Source organism: Tachyglossus aculeatus, chromosome 4, assembly GCF_015852505.1.
Source record: "Tachyglossus aculeatus isolate mTacAcu1 chromosome 4, mTacAcu1.pri, whole genome shotgun sequence".
Taxonomy (NCBI): domain Eukaryota; kingdom Metazoa; phylum Chordata; class Mammalia; order Monotremata; family Tachyglossidae; genus Tachyglossus; species Tachyglossus aculeatus.
The window spans coordinates 18,207,346-18,232,806 of record NC_052069.1 but is presented as its reverse complement, the minus strand read 5'-3'; the positions used below and the strand labels follow the sequence as shown (position 1 = coordinate 18,232,806).

The 25,461-nt window shown below is 42.8% G+C and overlaps 1 protein-coding gene across 1 annotated transcript in view; it reads right to left on the bottom strand.

Moving 5' to 3' along the window:
- Positions 1 to 1,134: 1,134 nt before the first annotated feature.
- C1QTNF7 (C1q and TNF related 7) overlaps positions 1,135 to 25,461 on the bottom strand; it is a 180,419-nt gene continuing 156,092 nt past the window's right edge. The window contains exons 3-4 of the mRNA XM_038745415.1: positions 3,502 to 3,747; positions 1,135 to 2,089 (exon numbers count right to left, since the gene is read on the bottom strand). Coding sequence (XP_038601343.1) covers positions 1,458 to 2,089; positions 3,502 to 3,739 — 870 coding nt within the window. The 5' untranslated portion in view covers positions 3,740 to 3,747 and the 3' untranslated portion in view covers positions 1,135 to 1,457. The remainder of the gene's footprint in view (positions 2,090 to 3,501; positions 3,748 to 25,461) is intronic.

Here is a 25,461-nt window from a genome sequence, read left to right as displayed (position 1 = left end):
TCAGTCCAGGTTTCCCCACTTCCCAGGAACCTTCAGTAGTTCCTCCTCCACCTCCGTATCAAACAGAAATTCCTTACCATTGCTTTTAAAGCACTCAATCACCTTGCCCCCTGCTATCTTACCTCGCTGCTCTCCTATTACAAGCCAGTCCACAGGATTTACTCCTCTCATGCCAACCTACTCACTTTAACCTGACCTCATCAGCCTCTCACCCACATCCTGCCTCTGGCCTGTAATTCCTTCCCCCTTCATATCCAAGAGATGATCACCTGCAGTGTCTTATTAAAAGCACATCTCCTTCAAGAAGCCTTCTCCTACTAAAACCTCATTTCCTCTTCTCCCACTCCTTTCCCTGTCACCTTTGCACTTGGATTTAGACCCTTTATTCATCCTACCCTTAGGCCCACAACACTTATGTACACTTCCTTAATTTAGCTTTATGAACATCTGCCTCCGCCTCTAGACTGTCGGCTCCTTGTGGACCAGGACCATGACTACCAACTCTTTTCTATCATACTCTCTAAAGTGTTTAATACATTGCTCTGCACACAATAAGTGCTCAGTAAATATGATTAATTGATTAAAGCAGGATATCCCAGGATGAATCACTTGCTATTTATTTCCAATAGACCACATCACCTTAGCACTGCGGAGACTGTTCATTCCACTTTTCTACTGTTTTTGTCATTCAGTGATCTCCTGAGAATGACCAAATGTAGTACATTAGTCAATCAATCAATCATTCTTATTGTTGATGATGACGATGGCATTTATTAAGCACTTACTATATGCAAAGCACTGTTCTAAGCCCTGGGGAGGTTACAAGGTGATCGGGTTGTCCCGTGGGGGGATCACAGTCTTAATCCCCATTTTACACTTGAGGTAACATGCCCAAAGTCACATAGCTGACAATTGGTGGAGCCGGCATTTGAACCCATGACCCCCAACTACAAAGCCTGGGCTGTTTCCACTGAACCACGCTGCTTCTTATCGAGCACCTACTATGTGCAGAGCACTGTACTAAGCTCTTGGAAGAGCACATTGCAACAGAGTTGGAAGACTTGTTCTCGGTGTTATGATTCTCTTTAATAACTGAAAGGAAAGAGTTCCACGAAGTTTAATAAGACAGTACCATTGTCAGCAGATATTCTAATTCAATGTATTTAATATAAAATTTGTAGACATTATCTTTCATTTGTTTAAATATTTATGAACATTGCTTTCAAGAGGATTTATATCCGGAGTTCTACGTGATCCATTCTGCACGTTCCTAACTGGGGAATAAAGCATCCCGTTCGATTACGTTGGATGGTAACATCTGTAATTTCTTTCGGATTTCACCGGCAGTATTTCCAACAGCATCACTGCTGTCTTGCCTTCCACGGCTCCCAGATTAAATCCCGTGTCTGTTTGAACTGCGTGCTTTGGAAGGTCCATTGCCATCACCATCAGCCCTGTCACAGTTCATCATCCTCAACTAAGGAATCCAGATAATCCGTGTCGACATACAAGAGAAATCCAGAAAACAAACTGTCTGCCCAGCTGGGATCAGAGAAGAGCCCATTTTGGTCCGCAAAGAAGATCTCAAGCCAGACCTCGTCTTCCGGCTCAAGGTAGATCACCGTGGATCCAGAGGCGACGTCGTGGTTCCCAGTGTTGGCGTCAAAGGTTTTAATCCGGTACTGCCCGTTATGCACCAGTCCGATGGCCAGGTGTTTATTGGCTAAAGTGATATCGTAAGAGAAGTAATAGATTCCGGGAAAAGCGCAGATGAACTTTCCAGTGGAAGGGTTGTAGTGCTCTCCCTCGTTGAAAAGGACTTTATTGAAGATGATCGGTAACCTTTCTTCCGGGTAGCTTGTGGTAATGCCCACTGAAAAGGCAGACTTGAGCACTGTATTTCCACACTTGCAGATGCCGGGAACGCCCCGTTGACCCGGCTGCCCTCTGTCTCCTTTAGGTCCAGGAACTCCAGTGTGTCCCACATCTCCTTTGTCCCCTCCTAATCCTGCAGGTCCTTTTTTGCCCGTCTCTCCTTGGTCCCCTTTCTCTCCCACAGGTCCTAGAGATCCGGTCTTGCCTCGGAAACCTTCGAGAAATGTTGGAAATAACCGTTAGACATCAGGCAAGGAGTGGATTTTGGAAACAACGACCCCGTCAGTAGCACCGTGTCTCAGGAAATATTTTAGTGTCTCGAATGACACTTTTAACCCCATTCCACTCTGCCATCAAAAATCAATCCCCTGTAATTTAGTCACGGTTTAAATTTCCAAATGAAAATGTAATATTTTGTCTAGCTTTCAAGTCCTTCGCTCTGCGCCTGTCCTACAGAAGTTTCAAGGTTAAGACTTTAAAAAAGTTAAATTATGATTCTGATGAGCATCGGGCTTCCTCTGACAACTCACATCTAGCCACCAATAATGTAGAGGTGTTTATGTAACACTCACAGACGCTCCCCCTTGACTCCCACAAGGATGGGATTTACGAAATGCCTACAACTTTTGACTGAAATAAGGCTATCGGCCCCTCTTGGTTTGGTTTATGTACTCTTGTTCAGTCAGTTAATTAATACCGATGGTGGAAACGAATATTTATTTTTTAACGGACTGTCAACAGCCTATCCAAACTATGTTGACTTTAATTCCATGTCATGATCCTTGAATTCTTCAAATAGACGGTGAGCTTGGGCTTAATTTAGTATCAAGAAAAGCAAATTATTATTCATCTTTAGCTTCAGGTCAGATGTTCTTTTGGAAAATGCAACTGTTCGTCTTTTGCCTAGTGACAGTTTTCAGTGCCATTGGTTTTCGCTGACTAAATACCACCCTTCAAAGCCCCACTGAGAGCTCACCTCCTCCAGGAGGCCTTCCCAGACTGAGCCCCCTCCTCCCCATCCTCCCCGCCTTACCTCCTTCCCCTCCCCACAGCACCTGTATATATGTTTGTACTTATTTATTACTCTATTTATTTGTACATATTTACTCTATTTATTTTATTTTGTTAATATGTTTTGTTTTGTTGTCTGTCTCCCCCTTCTAGACTGTGAGCCCGCTGTTGGGTAGGGACCGTCTCTAGATGTTGCCAAATTGTACTTCCCAAGCGCTTAGTACAGTGCTGTGCACACAGTAAGCGCTCAATAAATACGAATGAATGAATGAATGAATGAATGAAGTCAGTTATGCGATAAGAATATTTTCCTCTCTGAGGGTCAGCAGGAGGGTACTAACCAGTGCTCTTCTTCTACAGTCAGGAGGAGAGAGAACCCTCAATCACCAACTACGCCATGAAAAACCAGGGCTTTGTTGGAAGTCTGGAGGTGGGTGGAGAGGGGTGGTGTTTTATCATCATCATCATCACTGGTATTCATTGGGCACTTACCATGGGCAGAACACTGTACTAAGCGCTTGGGAGAGCACAATACCACAGAGTTGGTAGACACGTTCCCTGCCCAAAATGAGCTTCCAATCTAGAGGGGGGTTGAGATTTGGTCCGGATCATTACCTGCGTTTCCCTTTTCTCCTTTTTCGCCTTTCCTGCCATCTCTGCCATCTCTTCCCGGAAGGCCAATACGTCCATGTGGCCCAGGTGATCCATGAGCTCCTGGGGGACCTGCAGGTCCAGGTAAGCCAGGCACACTACATATATACCTTGGGGAGGGACTTTCTCCTTTGAAATGATTAGCACGAGGTTGTCCACTTACACAGATGGCAAAACTCGTAACATAAAGCAAGACAAACATCTTTGGCTCTGGAAGAGACACATATGTACACAGCATAAATGTCTGCCTTCTGACTTCAGGCTTTCGACTTGAATAGGAGGGGGAACAATTCACTTAGATTTCTTACAGGATTAAAAATACCTTTGCTTTGGCCATTTCATTTTCAGCAGACAACTGATCACTAATAAAAGAGTTCTCCACTGTGAACCCAGGAATCTTGAAGGTATGACACATTTCAGAAATCGCAAAATAAATTTTGAGATCTATAAAAATTCTATTTAAGCTACTGAGGAAAATTGAAAGGCTCCAGAGAATCAGAGAAAGAAGTGACATCTTTCAAAGGGTTATTTTCTTCCCTGCGATTCATGGGTCCGTTATTGGGTAGGAACCATCTCTATATGTTTCCAACTTGTACTTCCCAAGTGCTTAGTACAGTGCTCTGCACACAGTAAGTGCTTAATAAATACTATTGAATAAATGGGCAACTCCAATCAGTGTAAACTGAAGGGATGGAATGATAGTAATAATAATAATAATCATAACTATAACTGTGGTATTTGTTGAGGGCTATCTGCCAAGCACTGTACCATGTGCGGGGTAGACACAAGATAATTAGATTCTACACAAGGCTCTCATTCTAAGTAGGAGGGAGCACAGGCATTGAAGGCCCATTTTGCAGATGAGGGAACTGAGGCACAGAAAAGTGAAGTGACTTGCCCAGAGTCAAACAGCAGATAAGTGTTGGAGCCCCAGGTCCTCTAACTCCCAGGGCTGTGCTCTATCCACTACATGCCCTAAGGGGAGAATAAAATTATCATTCCAAGTCTACGAGAAATAATAGAGATTTTGTCATATGAAGCTGTTGGGGCCCCTTCATAGTAGACAAAATAAAGGCTAAAGCTAAATATCCCAGGGCAGCATGCTGTCTTAAATTAATCAATCAACCATTCAATCAATCAATCAATGGTATTTGTCGAGCACTTACTGTGTATAGAGCACTGTACTAACACTTGGAAGAGTACAAAAGAACAGAGCTGGTTGACACGTTCCCCGCCCACAATGAGCTTATGGTCTAGAGTTCAAAAATGAAATATGGTCGATAACTTCTGACCCAACATGCATTAATTACCATGTTCTGTCACATTCCAGCTGAGAATGGAAGACTTCATAGTGATTGCGACCACTCCGTCAAATGGCCAGACAATCTCTGACTTTTTGATGCTAAGCGCTCCCTGCTTTAGCGGTTATTTCAATGAAACACGGCTTTAGGATGTCAGGGTGAGCTCATCTTTTAGATTACTTGAGCCAGGACATCCAGAGGGCATGGGCAATGTTTGGGCTGGCAGACATTCCTGAAAACAAATCCCCCCAACATTTTTTGAAAAGTCAAGAGTGAATTGCTTTTCTGTTTGACAGCCAACTCAAGGAAATGGGCAGCATTCAGTTCCCCAGTGGGGAAACCACTATACTTTGTGATTTTTGAAATACACACTAAGGCCTACAACAAATATTTCAGTACAGAAAAATCTTGTGGAGTGGGAGATGTCTTGGTTACCCTAATAATTATCTATCATTTTAGCAGTAATTGTTTCTCCCGCACGGTACCAAATCAAACATTGAGGAAGATATTTAGCACTTCCCAGAGATTCACAGACTAAATAGAAGGGACAAAAGGAGCAATAAAAGATCCAGGTTAGAAGGTGAAGTGATCTCCAGATAATATTAATAATAATAATAATAATAATGATGATGGCATTTATTAAGTGCTTACTATGTGCAAAGCACTCTTCTAAGTGCTGGGGAGGTTACAAGGTAATCATGTTGTCCCACGGGGGTTCACAGTCTTAATCCCCATTTTCCAGATGAGAGAACTGAGGCACAGAGAAGTGAAGTGACTTGCCCAAAGTCACACAGCTGACAATTGGCAGAGTCAGGATGTGAACCCATGACCTCTGACTCCAAAGCCCGGGCTCTTTCCGCTGAGCCACGCTGCTCATAGAAAGATGGCTTTCCATTCTTTGGAGGAATGGAATTTCTGATGGAGGGTTTATTGGAAGAAATGGGTACTGAGAGGAAAATTGAACTAAGATACTAGTTTAGGAGAGACAAGCAGCATGGCTCAGTGGAAAGAGCACCGGCTTTGGAGTCAGAGGTCATGGGTTCATATCCCGGCTCTGCCAATTGTCAGCTGTGTGACTTTGGGCAAATCACTTAACTTCTCTGTGCCTCAGTTACCTCATCTGTAAAATGGGGATTAAGACTGTGAGCCCCCTGTGGGACAACCTGATCACCTTGTAACCTCCCCAGCACTTAGAACAGTTCTTTGCACATAGTAAGTGCTTAATAAATGCCATTATTACTATTATTTTAGAAGTAGCAAGAACTGTACTTTCCAAGTGTTTAGTACAGTGCTCTGCATACAGTAAGTGCTAAATAGATACGATTAAATGAATGAGAAACAGCTTGGCTTAATGGATAAAGCATAGGCCTGGGAGTCGGAAGGACCTGGGTTCTAATGCTGGCTTCTCCACTTGACTGCTGTGTGACGTTGGGCAAGTCGCTTCACTTCTCTGGGCCTCATTCACCTCATCTGTAAAAGGGGGATAAAGACTGTGAGCTCTATGAGGGACAAGGACTGTGTCCGACCTGATTATCTAGTATCCACCCCAGCACTTAGTACAGTGCTTGGCACACAGTAAGCTCTTAACAGATATCACAAAGAAGAAAAAAGATTTAGAAGTCCGCTTTGGTCTCAGGTGATAACGGTAGTCAAAGAGGAAATACTGGAAGGCCAAGAAAGGATGAAAAAAGACTCAGAGAGGGCAAAACAAGCATGAACTGATGCAAACATCAGAAGAAAATAATAATAAATATATGTGTTAAGACTTTACTATGAGCCAAGCCCTGTACCAAGCACTGCGGGAGATATAATACAATCAGGTAAGATGTGGTCCCTATCCCACAGGTGAATCACAATCTAAGGGGGATGGAGAACATGTATAAAATCCTCGATATGCAGGTCAGGAAACTGAGGCACAGAGAACTGAAGTGACTTGCCCAAGGTCACACAGCAAGCAAGTGGTGGAGCTGGGATTGGAACCCAGGTCCTCTGACCCTCAATCCCTGACCCAGACCTTGCTCCCCAATGAGCACTTTGAAGAAGCCATAGATTCTTTAGAAACAAAATAGAAAAGTGATTTCGGCCATGACTTTTAATGTGGATTAGTGCAGGGAGGGTAAAACTGCCCAGTGAGAGATGACTTAAGGGAGACAAAAGTATGTAGATAAGGATTTTAACTCTGCAGAGATTGTGGGGGGGGAACCAACAGACTACGAGATGTTATAAAGAAAGAAGGGGCAGAGAGGTACAAAAAGGGAGAAATTGAAGAGCATGCCAAGACTGCATGCTTAGAACATGAGACGGTTATGGGCGTTACCAGCAATGACAGCAAAATTGAGGAGCAAAAACATACAGCAAACCTCAATGAACTGATACCAGTTTAACCCTACAGCCAAAATAGTTGCCATTCCTCTGCCTGGATGTCACAGAATAACCATCAGAATGAGATGTCTCAATGCCACTTACATCTTGATTACGGAAGCAGCGTGGCTTAGTGGAAAAAGCCCAGGCTTGGGAGTCAGAGGTTGTGGGTTCTAATTCCGGCTCCGCCACTTGTCAGCTGTGTGACTTTGGGCAAGTCACTTCACTTCTTTGTGCCTCAGTTACCTCATCTGTAAAATGGGAATTGAGACTGTGAGTCCTAAGTGGGACAACCTGATTACCTTGTATCTACCCCAGCACTTAGAACAGTGCTGGGCACATAGTAAGTGCTTAACAAATACCATCGTTCTTATTATTATTTGCTATTGTGCATTGTTTGTTCCCTATGCCTCCTTTCTTTTCCCTTCCCTTGACACCTACTGCTCTCCTCATTCCTCTCAGTTTTTCTTTTTTCTAAATTACTATCGTTGTGTAAAACTGTTGGTAATATTAGGGAAGCAGCATGGCCTGCATGCATCATGCATCATTCCCCACCTCGCCTCCCTATCCTCTCTACCCACTCTTGATGACCAGATTACTGCTCTCAACTCCACCCTCTCTACTCAACTCGCTCGCTTCCCTTTCCCTTCACCACTCTCGTACCATTAACCCACAGCCTTGGATCACTGCCACGGTCCATCTCCTTCGCTCTTATGCTTGAGCTGCTGAATGCTGCTGGCAAAAGTCTAAACACCAAGTCAACCTTGTTCACTTTAAGTTTATCCTTTCCTGCCTTAACTCTGCCCTCTCCTCTGCCAGGCAAAACTGTTTGTCCTCCCTTATTAACACCCATGCCCGTCATCCCCAACAGCTGTTCCGTACATTTAACTCCCTCCTCAGTCCCCCGTTCCTCCCCCTCCTCCATCCCTCACACCCAACGATCTGGCCTCCTATTTCATTTAAAATTAACACCATCAGGTCTGAGCTCCCCAAAATCACCCCTCCCCCTTCTCCATCCCCCACGCTCTCAACCCTCTCTGCTACTCTCCCATCCTTCTCAGCAGTATCTTCAGATGAGATCTCCCTCCTCTCAAGTGTTACTCCATCCACCTGTGCTTCTGACCTCATTCCTTCTCATCTTATGAAAACTCTTGCCCCTTCCCTCCTCCTCTCCTTAACTTCCATCTTCAACCACTCACGCTCCACTGGTTCCTTCCCCTCTGCCTTCAAACATGCCTATGTCTCTCCCATCCTAAGAAAAACCCTCTCTTCATCCCACTACCCCTTCTAGTTATCGTCCTATCTCCCACCTCCCTTCCTTTCCAAACTCCTAGAACGAGTCATCTACACTAGCTGCCTCAAATTCCTCAACTACAACTCTCTTCTAGACCCCCTCCAATCTGGCTTCCGTCCCCTCCAGTCTACCAAAACTGTCCTCTCAAAGGTCACCAATGACCTCCTATTGCCAAATCCAATTGCTCCTACTCTATCCTAATCTTCCTTGACCTCTCAGCTGCCTTTGACACTGTGGATCACCCTCTTCTCCTCAACATGCTATCCAACATTAGCTTCACAGACTCTGTCCTCTCCTGGTTCTCCTCTTATCTCTCTGGCCATTCATTCTCAGTCTCCTCTGCAGGCTTCTCCTCGCCCTCCCATGCCCTTACTGTGGTGGTTCCTCAAGGGTCAGTTCTTGGTCCCCTTCTGTTCTCTATCTACACTCACTCCCTTGGTGAACTAATTCACTTCCATGGCTTCAACTAACATCTCTACGCTGATGACACCCAAATCTATCTCTCTGCCCCTGCTCTCTCTCCCCCTCCCTCCAGGCTCGCATCTCCTCCTGCCTTCAGGACATCTCCATCTGGATGTCTGCCCGCCATCTAAAACTTAATACGTCCAAGATGGAGCTCCTTATCTTCCCTCCCAAACCCTGTCCTCTCCCTGACTTTCCCCTCACTGTAGATGGCATTACCATCCTTCCCATCTCACAAGCCCACAACCTTGGTGTCATCCTCGACTCCACTCTCTCGTTCACTTCACACATCTAATCCATCACCGAAACCTGCCGGTCTCACCCACACAACATCTCCAAGATCCGCCCTTTTCTCTCCATCCAAACCGCTACCTTGCTGGTTTAATTTCTCATCCTATCCCGACTGGATTACTGCATCAGTCTCTCTGATCTCCCATCCTCCTGTCTCTCCCCACTTCAGTCTATACTTCACTCTGCTGCCCAGATCATTTTTCTGCAGAAACGCCCTGGGCAAGTTACTCCCCTCCTCAAAAATCTCCAGCGGCTGCCTGTCAACTTACGAATCAAGAAAAAACTCCTCACTCTGGGCTTCAAGGCTGTCCATCCCCTCGCCCCCTCCTACCTCACCTCCCTTCTCTCCTTCTACATCCCAGCCCGCACCCTCCACCCCTCTGATGCTAAGCTCCTCACTGTACCTTGTTCTTGCCTGTCCCACCATCGACCCCCAGCCCACGTCCTTCCTCTGGCCCGGAATGCCCTCATTCCACACATCTGCCAAACTAGCTCTGTTCCTCCCTTCAAAGTCCTACTGAGAGCTCACCTCCTCCAGGAGGTCTTCCCAGACTGAGCCCCCTTTTTCCTCTCCTCTTCCCCATTCCCTGCCTCTGCTCTACCCCCTTCCCCTCCCCATAGTACTTGGATATATTTGTACAGATTTATTACTCCATTTATTTTAATTGTATATATTTACTATTCTATTTATTTTGTTAATGATGTGCATAGAGCTATAATTCTATTTATTCTGATGGTTTTGACACCTGTCTACATGTTTTGCTTTGTTGTCTGTCTCCCCCTTCTAGACTGTGAGCCCGTTGTTGGTTAGGGACCGTCTCTATATGTTGCCGACTTGTACTTCCCAAGTGCTTAGTAAAGTGCTTTGCACACAGTAAGCGCTCAATAAATACGATTGAATGAATGAATGCATGAATGGCTTAGTGGATAGATCACAGGCCTGGGAGTCTGAAGGACCTAGGTTCTAATCCTGGCTCCTCCACCTTTCTGCTGTGTGACCTTGGGCAACTCAATTAACTTTTCTGTGCCTCTGTAACCTCATCTATAAAATGGAGATTCAGACCGTGACCCACATGTGGGACAGAGACTGTGTCCAACCTGATTAGTTTGTATAATAATAATAATAATAATAATAATAATAATGGCATTTTATTAAGTGCTTACTATGTGCAAAGCACTGTTCTAAGCGCTGGGGAGGTTACAAGCTGATCAGATTGTCCCAAGGGAGGCTCACAGTCTTAATCCCCATTTTACTGAGGCCCAGAGAAGTTAAGTGACTTGCCCAAAGTCACACAGCTGACAGTTGGTGGAGCCGGGATTTGAACCCATGACCTCTGACTCCAAAGCCCGTGCTCTTTCCACTGAGCCATGCTGCTTCTCTACCCCAGAGCTTAAGAACAATACTTAACACATAGTAAGTGTTTAACAAATACCGTTATTATTATTATTAATGATCATTAATAGGTCCTACATGGAATGTACTAGACTATGAGCCCATTGTTGGGTAGGGACCATCTCTATATGTTGCCCATTTGTACTGCTCAAGCGCTTAGTACAGTGCTCTGCACACAGTAAGTGCTCAATAAATACGATTGAATGAATGAATAAATGACTGTTCCCTGGAAAGTGACTAGGCCAAACTAGGTGTCCAGTACGTTCAATCAATTGTATTTATTGAGTGTTTTCTGCATGCAGAGCACTGTAATAAGCATTTGGGAGAGTACAGCATTACAGAGTTGGTAGACACATTCCTTGCACACAATAAGCCAACAGTCTAGAGGGGGAGACGGACATTAATATAAATAAATAAATTATGGATACGTACTTAAGTGCTGTGGGACTGAGTGGGGTGGTGAATAAAGGCTGCATATCCAAGTGCGAAGGCAACGCAGAAGGAAGTGGGAAAAGAGGAAATAAAGGCATTGTCAGGGAAGGCCTCTGGGAGGAGATGTGCTTTGAATAAGATTTAATAAATTCAACCACAAAAGTGATGAAAATGAAACAACAGAAATGAAAGATCATGGTTCGAGGAGGCTAGAACTGTCTTGGATCCATCTCTGGTGAGAGAAAAAGTCAGGGAAGTCCAGAAAAGCCATTCACTAAAAATAATAATAATAAAAAAAATAATAATAATAATAATAATAATATTTCTTAAGTGCTTACTGCGTGTCAGGCACTGTACTAAGCGCTGGAGTGGATACAAGCTAATCAGGTTCAAACTCGCCCCTACCCCTGCCCCTTATGGGGCTCACAGTCTCAATCCCCATTTTACAGTTGGGTTAACTGGACTCAGAGAAGTGAAGTGACTTGCCCAAGGTCATGCATGGCAGACAAGTGGCAGAGGTGGGATTAGAACCCACGACCTTCTACCTCTCAGGCCTGTGATCTATTTACCACACCATTTGCTTCTCAGCTGCCCTGCCATCGTCACAGCTGGCCGGCCTCCCCTCAGCCCCAGTAAACTGCCAAAATGTTTGTCGGCTGCAGTAGTGGGGCACCACATGCATTCCACTTAGAATTTTTTATTTTTATTTTTATTTTCTTTTGCTTTCAGCGCTTCCTAAAACCAGGTACTCACCTGGCAGGGAAGCTTCAAGATGAACTCAACGGGAGGCTGGGACAACTGCTAGCTGATTATTTAAGGATCCCATGAATGGGCTCAGTTTTGGAGATATTTACCAAATTATCACCGTCAATCAGTTGTGTTCATTATTATTATTATTATTATTATTATATATGTATATATGTACATATATATTGTATATATGTACATATTTATTACTCTATTTTACTTGTACCTATCTATTCTATTTATTTTATTTTGTTAGTATGTTTGGTTTTGTTCTCTGTCTCCCCCTTTTAGACTGTGAGCCCACTGTTGGGTAGGGACTGTCTCTATATGTTGCCAACTTGTACTTCCCAAGCGCTTAGTACAGTGCTCTGCACACAGTAAGCGCTCAATAAATAAATAAATACAATTGATTGATTATTATTATATTTGTTAAGCGCTTACTATGTGCCAAGAACTGGTCTAAGTGCTGGGGTAAATACAAGGTCATCAGCTTGTCCCACATATGGCTCCCAGTCTTAATCCCCATTTTCCAGATGAGTTCACTGAAGCACAGAGAAGTTAAGTGGCTTGTCCAAGGTCACACAGCAGACAGGTGGCGGAGTCAGAATTAGAACCCAGATCCTCTGACTCCCAAGCCTGTGCTCTTTCACGAAGCCATGCTGCTTCTCTGTATTGAGCATTTACAGTGTGCAGAACACTGTACTAAGCACTTGGGAGAGTTCAGCATAACAGAGTTTTTAGACATGTTTCCTGCCCACATGTAGCTTGCAGCCTAGAGGGCTCCGGGATGACAGAATGATAGTCTAATACTGTAACACTCTTACCTGTTTATTCATAATTGATTATCCACTTGTGTTTGGTATTCTTATATATCTTCAAATTCTTTTAACTAGAATATATTTAGCAGTTTAACATCAATATGCTTACTCTGCCAGCTGTGAGCTCCATAAGGGCAGCAATTTCTAGTGATATTTCTGGCATATTTTCTGAAATACCTAATATAGAGCTCAGTACTCAGTTGGCACTGAGTATATATTGTTGACCCTAATATTAGATTTGACATATGCCAAAAATAAATTTTTACCAAAATATTTCCCTTCAAGAGCAGGCTCCTATAGTTTCACAAGAACGAGAATGTTTCTTTTGGAAGAATACATAGAAAATATTATTATGAAACAGGAAAACTGGTATGGTTCACTTCTCTGGACCTCAGTTACATCCACTGTAAATCGGGGATTGAGACTGTGAGCATCACTTGGGACATGGACCATGTCCAACCTGATTAGCTTGTATCTACCCCAGTGCTTAGTACAGTGCCTGGCACCTAGCACAGCGGCTGGCACAGAGAAGCAGCGTACTCAGTGGAAAGGCCCGGGCTTGGGAGTCAGAAGTCATGGGTTCTAATCCCGTCTCCTCCACTTGTCAGCTGTGTGACTTTGGGCAAGTCACTTAACCTGTCTGAGCCTCAGTTACCTCATCTGTAAAATGGGGATTAAGACTGTGAGCTCCACGTGGGAAAATCTGATTACCTTGTATCCCCCCCAGTGCTTAGAACAGTGCTTTGTGCATAGTAAGCACTTAACAAATCATCATCATCATCATCAATCGTATTTATTGAGCGCTTACTGTGTGCAGAGCACTGTACTAAGCGCTTGGGAAGTACAAGTTGGCAACATATAGAGACAGTCCCTACCCAACAGTGGGCTCACCGTCTAAAAGGGGGAGACAGAGTACAAAACCAAACATACTAACAAAATAAAATAAATAGAATAGATATGTACAAGTAAAAGAAATAAATAAATAGAGTAATAAATATGTACAAACATATATACATATATACAGTATGCCATCATTATTATTACTGTTGCCAACTTGTACTTCCTAAGCGCTTAGTACAGTGCTCTGCACACAGTAAGTGCTCAATAAATATGATTGATTGATTACTATTATTACATAACAAGTACTTAACAAATGCATTTTGAAGCAGCATGGTGGAGTGGATAGAGTACGGGCCTGGGATTCAGAAGGTCATGAGTTCTAATCCCAGCTCCGCCACTTGTCTGCTGTGTGATTTTGGGCAAGCCACTTCACTTCTCTGAGCCTCAGTTACCTCATCTGTAAAATGAGGATTGAGACCGTGAACCCAATGTGGGACAGGGACTGTGTCCAACCCAATCTGCCTGTACCCAACCCAGTGCTTAGTACAGTGCCTGGAACATAGTAAGCACTTAACAAATACCACAATTATTATTATTATGATTAACACATGCTCCTAAAAATCCAGAATATTAAGTGTTTCTTAGAACATCTCTGCTTTGAGAATTTGTGGAACGCTATAGCTAAATTAAGTGATTTTTAGTTATATAGAAAAGAATCATGGCATGTAACTTCTGGCCTTTTCCTTGGCTCTAAAGCTGGTCGAAAAGTGATTAGGATACTTTGATTCCTCAAGACTAATCCCGGAATTGAATGTAGAGGGCTCTGAACAGTTGTTCAGTGGGAGCTGGACAGGAACAGTTCTTTGAGAAAACATGATTTCGCTACATGATTTCCCTAGTCGGGATATTTGCTCTAGATTGTAAAATCCTAGATTATAAGATTGGCAGAGATTATGTCTGCCAGTTTTATTGTACAGTAATTCGTACAGTACTATGCCTAGAGTAAATGCTCAATAAATGTTATTGATTGATTATTTTCCTGTGACTGTTGATTTAGCTCTATTTATTTATTATCTACTTATTACTCTATTTATTTTACTTGTACATATCTATTCTATTTATTTTATTTTGTTAGTATGCTTGGTTTTGTTCTCTGTTTCTCCCTTTTAGACTGTGAGCCCACTATTGGGTAGGGACTGTCTCTATATGTTGCCAACTTGTACTTCCCAAGCGCTTAGTACAGTGCTCTGCACACAGTAAGCGCTCAATAAATATGATTGATGATGATGATGATTTAGCTGTAAACTCGTTATGGGCAGGGAACAGGTCTGCTAATTCTGTTGTATTGTACTCTTCCAAGTGCTTAATACAGTGATCTGCACATAGGAAGAGCTCAATAATTATTGAGTATGCACCTCCTTTACATGTACACATTCCCTCTTTTATTAATAAAGGGACTGAAACTCTGTTTCTGGTCATTCCTTGGTTCAAAGAAGAAATCTGATATAATAACTGTGATAATAATTCTGACATTTGTTAATGGCCTGGCTTACTATGCTCCAAGTCCTGATGTAAATATCATATATAATAATAATAATGATGGCCTTTGTTAAGCACTTACTATGTGCAAAGCACTGTTCTAAGCGCTGGGGGGGGATACAAGGTTGTCCCATGTGGGGTTTACAATCTTAATCCCCATTTTACAGATGAGGTAACTGAGGCACAGAGAAGTTAAGTGACTTGCCCAAAGTCACACAGCCAATAAGTGGCGGAGCAGGGATTAAAACCCATGACCTCTGACTCCCAAGCCCGGGCTCTTTCCACTGAGCCACGCTGGTTGTCTGAAAGATCATATATGAAGATCATACACAGTCCTTGTCCTATGTCTAGGTAATAATAATAATGATGATAATACTTATGGTACTTATTAAGTGCTTAATCTGTGCCAAGCATTGTTCTAAGCACTAGGGTAGGTACAAGTTAATCAGTTTGGTCACAGTCCCTGTTCCACATGGAGCTCATGGTCTAAGTAGAAGGGAGTAAGATTTAATCCCCACTTTACAGATGAAGTCGCTGAGGCCTAGAGAAGTTAAGTGATTTGCCCAATGTCACACAACAAACATGTCAAAGGAGGGATTAGAACCCACGCCCTCTGACTTCCAAGCTCATGCTCTTTCTACTAGGCCATGCTATTCCTCCAAGCAGAGTGGCTCAGTGGAAAGAGTCCGGGTTTGGAAGTCAGAGGTCATGGGTTCAAATCCCAGCTCCGCCACTTCATCATCAATCGTATTTATTGAGCGCTTACTATGTGCAGCGCACTGTACTAAGCGCTTGGGAAGTACAAATTGGCAACATATAGAGACGGTCCCTACCCAACAGTGGGCTCACAGTCTAAAAGAGGGGAGACAGAGAACAAAACCAAACATACTAACAAAATAAAATAAATAGAATAGATATGTACAAGTAAAATAAATAAATAGAGTAATAAATAAATAAATAGAGTAATAAATAAATAAATAGAGTAATAAATAAATAGAGTAATAAATTGTCAGCTGTGTGACCTTGGGCAAGTCACTTCACTTCTCTGGGCCTCAGTTACATTATCTGCAAAATGGGGATTAAGACCGTGAGCCCCATGTGGGACAAACTGATCCCCTTGTATTCCCCCCAGTACTTAGAACAGTGGTGTGCACATAGTAAGCACTTAACAAATACCATCAAAAAAAAAGTTGACATGGCTTAATCAATCAATGAATCAATCATTTATTGAGTGCTTACTTTGTGCAGAGCACTGTACTAAGCGCTTGGGAAGGTACAATATAATGGAGTTGGTAGACATGTTCCCTAACCATCTTGCGCGTCTTAAGCACTTAGTACAGTGCTAAGTGCTTAGTACAGTGCTCGGCACACAGTAAGCGCTCAATAAATACAATTGATTGATAAGAAGCTTACAGTCTAGACAGGGAGGCAGTCATTAGAATAAATTACGGCTCTGGAAATAAGAGCCGTGGGGCTGAGGGTGGGGTGAATGAAGGGCACAAATAGAAGTGTGAGAGTGATTTAGAAGGGACTGAGCTTAGACTCTAATCTCGTCTCCAGATTGTAAACTCATTGCGGGCAGGGACCGTGTCTGCTAATTCTGTTGTACTCTCCCAAGCACTTGGTACAGTACTCTGCTCGCAGGAAGAAGTCAATAAATACCATTTACTGATTGATTAAAGGGTCCCTGGTTCAAACCCAGATGTCCCCTTTTAACCTGCAGCTCAGGCACGCAGCAGCCCCACGTCTTATTCTGGAAATCCTGTGTTGCCCTCAGCTCTCATGAGTCAATGCTACCAGGTGGGAATCAAATGCCAGGTGTTGTAGGGAGTTAACAAAGGAAGAAAAAGTGGCATCTGCCTGCTTTCAAGGGGTTTTGTTCTGATGAAGCAGAGAGGACAGACGCATGATCATAAAGATTACGTGATGGAGGCCTAGAATTTACGTATGCTTGTAGCACTTACTTGGCATCCTCCTACCTCACCTCCCTTCTCTCCTTCTCCAGTCCAGCCCGCAACCTCCGCTCCTCTGACGCTAACCTCCTCCCTGGGCCTTGTTCTGGCCTGTCCTGCTGTCGACCCCCGGCCCACGACCTCCCCCGGGCCTGGAATGCCCTCCTTCCGCACATCCACCAAGCTTCCTCCCATCAAAGCCCTACTGAGAGGTCACCTCCTCCAGGAGGCCTTCCCACACTGAGCCCCCTTTATCCTCTCCTCCTCCCCATCCCCCCGCCCTACCTCCTTCTCCCCCCACAGCACCTGCATATATACATTTGTACAGATTTATTATTCTATTTCTTTTACTTGTACATATTTACTATTTATTTTGTTAATGATGTGCATATAGCTTTAATTCTATTTGGTCTGACGATTTTGACACCTGTCTACGTGTTTGTTTTATTGATGTCTCCCCCTTCTAGACTCTAAGCCCATTGTTGGGTAGGGACCATCTCTATATGTTGCCGACTTGTACTTCCCAAGCACTTAGTACAGTGCTCTCCACACTTCACTTCTCTGTGCCTCAGTTCCCTCATCTGTAAAATGGGGATGAAGACTGTGAGCCCCCTGTGGGACAACCTGATTGCCTTGTAACCTCCCCAGCGCTTAGAACAGTGCTTTGTACATAGTAAGCGCTTAATAAATGCCATCATTATTATTATTATTACAGTAAGTGCTCAATAAATACGATTGAATGAGTGAATGAATCCAGTGACAGAGCCCTGGCCTGGAAATCAGAAGATCATAGGATCTAATCCCGGCTCGGCCACTTGTTTGCTGTGTGACCTTGGGCAAGTCACTTCACTTCTCTGTGCCTCAGTAACCTCATAATGATAATAATAATAATAATGGCATTTATTAAACACTTACTATGTGCAAAGCACTGTTCTAAGCACTGGGGAGGTTACAGGGTGATCAGGTTGCCCCACAGGGGGCTCACAGACTTCATCCCCATTTTACAGATGAGGGAACTGAGGCACAGAGAAGTGAAGTGACTTGCCCAAAATCACACAGCTGACAAGTGACAGAGCCGGGATTAGAACCCATGACCTCTAGCTCCCAAGCCCGGGCTCTTTCCACCAAGCAACGCTGCTTCTAATAATTATGGTATTTATTAATTATTAATTATTATAATAATTATGGTATTTATTAAGCATTTACTATGCTCCAGGCACTATACTAAGTGCTGGGGGTGGAGACAAGCAAATCAGGTTGGACACAGTCCCTGTCCCACATGGGGCTCACAGCCTCAATCCCCATTTTACAGATGAGGTAACTGAGGCACAGAGAAGTGAAGTGACTTGCCCATAGTCAGAGAAGTGAAGTGACTTGCCCATAGTCACACAGCAGACAAATGGAGGAGCTGGGATAAGAACCCATGACCTTCTGACTCCTGGGCCAAGGCTCCATCCACTACACCATGCTACTTCTCTAATCCACCCCAGTGCTTAGTACAGTGCCTGATACATAGTAAGCACTTAACAGATAACACAATAATAATAATTATTATTATTACGCATCATGCACACCCTTTCACTAAGTGTTAACTCTCATACACACCCTTGTATATACCTCAGTCATCCAACTGAGCCATTCGCCTTCAGCAGACTGGTGGGAGAGCTCTCCATGGGTTTAGCTGAGCATCTAGTCAATCAATCAATCAATTGTATTTATTGAGCATTTACTATGTGCAGAGCACTGTACTAAGTGCTGGGGAGAGTACAGTGCAACCGAATTAGCAGATGTGTACCCTGCCCGTAATGAGCTGTAAGTCTAGAGGGGGAAACAGACATTAATATGAATAAATCATCCATTATCAATCAGCTCCTGTCACTAGAAACATATTATCACAATTGTAGTCCATCCTAACACAAGTGAATTTAAGGATAAAACATAACTCCCAACTGATATTTCCTCAAAGGCTCAAATAGAATACCATCCATCAGGTAGGTTATTGTTCATCTGCGAGGCAAATAGTCAAAAGATGGTCAATGTCCATGTGCATGGCTTGATTTCTTTGAATAGTCTGTTTTGCTTGCTTACAGTCAGTGACACCTTCCTTTTTTCTTTCATTGTCTCTAAGTGCTTGCCTCTTTGCCTAGTGTCCTTTGGGTGACATAATCTTTGCTGAGGTTCTTCAGAATCGATATTTGGCTAATATAGAACAATTTGACATTCATGGCATTCATGGGTGTTGACTGACAATCATTTGACCATAGACCCAGTGTGTAATTATTTTTTTTTAGATGGCCCATTCAAACCTCACCAAATTGTCTGCCTTCTTTTAATAAAGATTTGGTATTGTGCTAATGTAACAAAGTCCATCCACTTTGTAGATGATGGCATTGAATTTTTTCTGTGTTGAGTAATTGATGGCAATTTTGATTTTTCCCCATTTTAAATCTATATCGTTTACTTTAACCTGTGTCTTCCACACTGTGCTTTCTTTGTGACGAAGCAGCGTGGCTCAGTGGAAAGAGGCCGGGCTTTGGAGCCAGAGGTCATGGGTTCGAATTCTGGCTCCGCCACATGTCTGCTGTGTGACCTTGGGCAAGTCACTTAACTTCTCTGAGCCTCAGTGACCTCATCTGTAAAATGGGGATTAAGACTGTGAACCCCACATGGGACAACCCGATCACTTTGTATCCCCCCCAGCACTTAGAACAGTGTTTTGCACATAGTAAGCGCTTAACAAATGCCAACATTATTATTATTATTATTATTTATAGGTGTCTTACAAGGGATGCCAATCTTCAGATACCTTGTCCAATCCTCTTTCAACTTGATTTGAATTTAAATTGATCCCGTATTTCGTATTGATTTTTAAGGGGTGGGGAAAAGCTCCTGGCAGATGGGACTCACATGCAAAACAGTTAGACTATAGATGGGCGCTTCAGATTTAATTTATACCTGCAAATATCCATGGAGAGAGGGCACAGTCTGTGCTTTGTTTTCTCATTCTTATTTAGTTTCTGTATTTATGAGACTGTGAGCCCGCTGTTGGGTAGGGACCGTCTCTATATGTTGCCAACTTGTAGTTCCCAAGTGCTTAGTACAGTGCTCTGCACACAGTAAGCGCTCAATAAATATGACTGAATGAATGAATGAATTTATGAACACTTACCATGTGCCAAGACCTGGATTTGATATAAATAATCAGATTGGCTGCAGTCCATGCCCCACACCCGGCTCACCATCTAAGATGGTGGGAGAAAAGGTATCTCATTCCCTTTTTAAGATGAAGAAACCGAAGCACAGAGGGGTTAAGTGCGTTACCTAAATTCACATGGCAGGCGAGTGGCGGAATTGAGACTAGAACCTGGCTCTCAACTCATTCATTCATTCAATCATATTTATTGAGCGCTTACTGTGTGCAGAGCACTGTACTAAGCACTTGGGAAGTACAAGTTGGCAACATATAGAGACGGTCCCTACCCAACAGTGGGCTCACAGTCTAGCAGGGGGAGACAGACAACAAAACAAAACATATTAACAAAATAAAATAAATAGAATAGTATTTATTCTTAGAACAAGTCCTTTGTTCTGTCTCCTAGCCCAATTTGCCTTTTTGGTACTTCAGTCGATCAATCAATCGATCATATTTATTGAGTGTTTACTATGTACAGAGCACTTGGGAGAGCACAGTATAACAGCTATAGTCCTTGCTCATAATGAGCTTACTGTCTAGAAGGGGAGACAGACATCAATAATAGTAAATAAGTGATAACCTCTTTGTGAAGATGACACATTTCCTTTCATGTCATTTGTAAACTATTGGCTCAGAGGAAGAGGGAGAGAAATTGAGCCCATTAAAATTAGGTATTAGCGGTGGCTGACCTGAACACTGGAAAAAATGGAGGATGTTATAATTACTATTATTATTATTATTAAATAAATTCCTATTCCCTCTCCTATTTAGACTGTGGGATAGAGACCGTATCCAGCCTGATAATCCTGTATGTATTTCAAAGCTTAGTTCAGTACTTGGCACATAGTAAGTGCTTAATAAATGCCATTAGAATTAAAATAAGATATCTTTAAGCACTTGATATTCACCCAACCCTCAGCCCCCAGCACTTGTTTGCATATGTGAGATGATTATTGTTAAGTATTAATTATCACAATTAGTAAGATTGTAATTAATAGTAATTAGCACAGAGTAAGTACTTAAATGCTGTTGTTATTGTTAACTATAATAAGTGTTATATTATAATCAATCAATCAATCAATCAATCGTATTTATTGAGCGCTTACTGTGTGCAGAGCACGGTACTAAGTGCTTGGGAAGTACAAGTTGGCAACATATAGAGACAGTCCTTACCCAACAGTGGGCTCACAGTCTAAAAGGGGGAGACAGAGAATAAAATCAAACATCCTAACAAAATAAAATAAATAGAATAGATATGTACAAATAAAATAAATAAATAAATAGAGTAATAAATATGTACAAACATATATACATATATACAATAATAATACTAGGATACTCATTAATTACTATTCATTCATTTATTTCATTCAGTTGTATTTATTGAGTGCTTACTCTGTGTAGAGCACTGTACAGCACTGTATCAAGCGCTTGGGAGAGTACAGTATAACCATAAACACTCACATTCCTGCCCTCAAAGAGTTTACAGTCTAGAGGAGGAGAGAGATATTAATATAAATATATAAATGTCAGTGCTCTGCACACAGTAAGCGCTAAATAAATACGATTCAATGAATGAAATGTCAGATTCATTCATTCATTCAATTGTTTTTATTGAGCGCTTACTGTGTGCAGAACACTGTACTAAGCGCTTGGGAAGTCCAAGTCGGCAACATATAAAGACGGTCCCTACCCAACACCGGGCTCACAGTCTAGAAGATATGGACATAAGTGCTGTGGGGCTGGGAGGGGGATGAATAAAGGGAGCAAGTCAGGATGTGGGAGTAGGAGGGAGTGGGAGAAAAGGAAAGGGGGGCATAGACAGGGAAGACCTCGAGGGCTTAGTCAGGAAAGACCTCTTGAAAGGAATATTGTGGTTATTAATAACCACACTGAGTATTTTAGGATAATAATATAGTACTTATTATAATTATTAATTAATTCATTCAATCGTGTTTATTGAGCACTTACTGTGTGCAGAGCACTGTATTAAACAATTGGGAAGCACAAATCGGCAACATATAGAGACGGTCCCTACCCCACAACGGGCTCACAGTCTAGAAGTCACAGTCTAGTATTAATTACAATGGGATTTGTTAAGCACTTACTATGTGCTAATTACCATGGATCATAATTAATCAATCACTTAATAATTGCTCAATAATCAATAAACACGATTGATTGATTGATTAGTTATGATAATAATGATAATAATGATGGTATTTGTTAAGTGCTTACTATGCGCCAAGCACTGTTCTAAGTGCTGGAGCACAGTTCTAAGTGCTGGATAATCAATAGTATTATTTTCAGATATTTACATAAACGCTGTGGGGCTGAGGGTGGGATGAATTATTCATTCAGTCGTATTTATTGAGGCTTACTGTGTGCAGAGCACTGTACTAAGCGCTTGGGCAGTACTTGTTAGTGACATATAGAGACAGTCCCTACCAAACAACGGGCTCACAGTCTAGAAGGGGGAGACAGACAACAAAACAAAACATGCGGGCAGGTGCCAAGTCATCAGAATAAATAGAATTAAAGCTAAATGCACATCATTAACAAAATAAATAGAATAGTGAATATGTACAAGTAAAATAAATAGAGTAAGAAATCTGTACAAACATATATACAGGTGCTGTGGGGAGGGGAAGGAGGTAGGGCGGGGAGGGGATGGGGAGGAGGAGAGGAAAAAGGGGGCTTCGTCTGGAAAGGCCTCTTGGAGAAGGCCAATCCAAGTAGGCACTTGAATATCAAGTGCTAAAAGAGTACAGAAATGTAAAGTATCACAGCAGGCATGATAGACCACGGTGGTTGGGGTGGTCAATCACCTAGTATTGTAATGGACTGTCCAGTTTTCATCTAGTCTGTCCTCTGTCGGGGATGGATTCAATGTCAGCGGTTATTTGAATTTTTCAGTGCTCAGCGTCCATCTGCCTCAATTCCCACATTCTGCCTTCCTCTGTCTCAGGCCCTGCCTCCAGGTTCTGCAGCTTGGGCGTGGTGCCATTACATAGAATGACTTGAGAAGAGAGTCTGTAAAGTCTGTAGATCTGTAAATCAGGGGACTTGCGGGGGGAGAGGGAGGAGAGCTACAGGCAGCCTCAGAGAAATGAAACACAGAGAACATGACATGACATTAGAGAAGCAGCGTGGCTCAGTGGAAAGAGCATGGGCTTTGGAGTCAGAGGTCAGGGATTCAAATCCTAGCTCCAACAATTGTCAGCCGTATGACTTTGGGCAAGTCACTTAACTTCTCTGTGACTCAGGTACCTCATCTGTAAAATGGGGATTAAAACTGTGAGCCCCCTGTGGGACAACCTCATCACCTTGTAACCTCCCCAGTGCTTTCCACATAGTAAGCGCTTAATAAATGCCATTATTATTACTATTACTATGTGCAAAGCACTGTAAGCGCTTAATAAATGCCATTATTATCATTATTACTATTACTATGTGCAAACCACTGTTCTAAGCACTGGGGAGGTTACAAGGTGATCTGGTTGTCCCACAGGGGGCTCACCATCTTAATCCCCATTTTCCAGATGAGATAACTGAGGCCTAGAGAAGTTAAGTGAATTGCCCAAAGTCACACAGCTGACAATTGGCGGAGCTGGGATTTGAACCCCTGACCTTTGACTCCAAAGCCCGTGCTCTTTCCCTGAGCCACGCTGCTTCTCTAATGTCATGTCATGCAAATTAATTAATTAATTGTATCAATCAATTAATTAATGCAATTAATGTTAATTACTGTCATGTTATACTCTCCCAAGCACTCAGTACAGTGCTCTGCACACAGTAAGTACTCAAGGAATACCACTGATGACATCACCTGTCTGTCCCAACTTTCCAGATTCTGGAGCCTCATCATTCATTCATTCAATCGTATTTATTGATCATTCATTCATTCATTCAATCGTATTTATTGAGTGCTTACTGTGTGCAGAGCACTGCACTAAGCGCTTGGGAAGTACAAGTCGGCAACATGTAGAGACGGTCCCTTCCCAACAACGGGCTCACAGTCTAGAAGGGGGAGACAGACAACAAAACAAAACATGTGGACAGGTGTCAAGTCATCAGAATAAATAGAATAGAATAAATAGAATAATAATAGAATAAATAAATAGAACAAATCAGAATAAATGCACATCATTAACAAAATAAATAGAATAGTAAATAGTAAATATGTACATAGACTGTAGACTGTGTGTGTCAATGTACATAGACTGTGAGCCCACTGTTGGGTAGGGACTGTGTATGTTGTCAACTTGTACTTCCCAAGCGCTTAGTACAGTGCTCTGCACACAGTAAGTGCTCAATAAATACGATTGATTGATTGATTGATAGAGTAATAAATCTGTACAAACATATGTACAGGTGCTGTGGGGAGGGGAATGAGGTGGGGTGGGGGGGGATGGGGAGGAAGAGAGGAAAAAGGTCATTTATTGCCCTGTCTACATCTGCATTACTGCAGCTTCGCAAGGTCTCTCCAACCTCCTAAATGGAAACTCTGTTTGCTGGCCTGTCTGGGTGGATCTCGTAGAGACGATGTCCTGGGTGTCGGAAGGATCTGGGTTCTAATCCCAGCTCTGCCACTTATCTAGCAGTGGGAGCTAGGGCAAGTCACTTCACTTCTCTGGGCCTCTGGTACCTCATCAGGAAAATGGGGATTAGGACCGTGTCCAACCTGAATGGCTTCTACCGACCTCGGTGCTTAGTCCAGTGCTTGGCACATAGGAAGAACTCGCAAATACCATAGGGAGAAAAAGAAAAATAAACCTGGTTTGAGGGAAGCAAGACCATCATTACAGGAGGAGCTTGGATATTTAAGGGAAAAAAGAAACCCAACAACCTCATAGTAATAATAATAATGATGGAATTTATTAAGCGCTTACTATGTGCAAAGCACTGTTCTAAGCGCTGGGGTAGATACAGGGTAATCAAGTTGTCCCACGTGGGGCTCACAGACTTAATCCCCATTTTCCAGATGAGGTAACTGAGGCATGGAGAAGTGACTAGCCCAAAGTCACACAGCTGACAAGTGGTGGAGCCGGGATTTGAACCCATGACCTCTGACTCCAAAGCCCGGGCTCTTTCCACTGAGCCACGCTGCTTCTCTATCTAATACCTCCTCCAGGAGGCCTTCCCAGACTGAGTCCCTTCCTTCCTCTCCCCCTCGTCCCCCTCTGCATCCCCCCCATCTTACCTCCTTCCCTTCCCCACAGCACCTGTATATATGTATATATGTTTGCACATATTTATTACTCTATTTTCTTATTTATTTATTTTACTTGTACATATCTA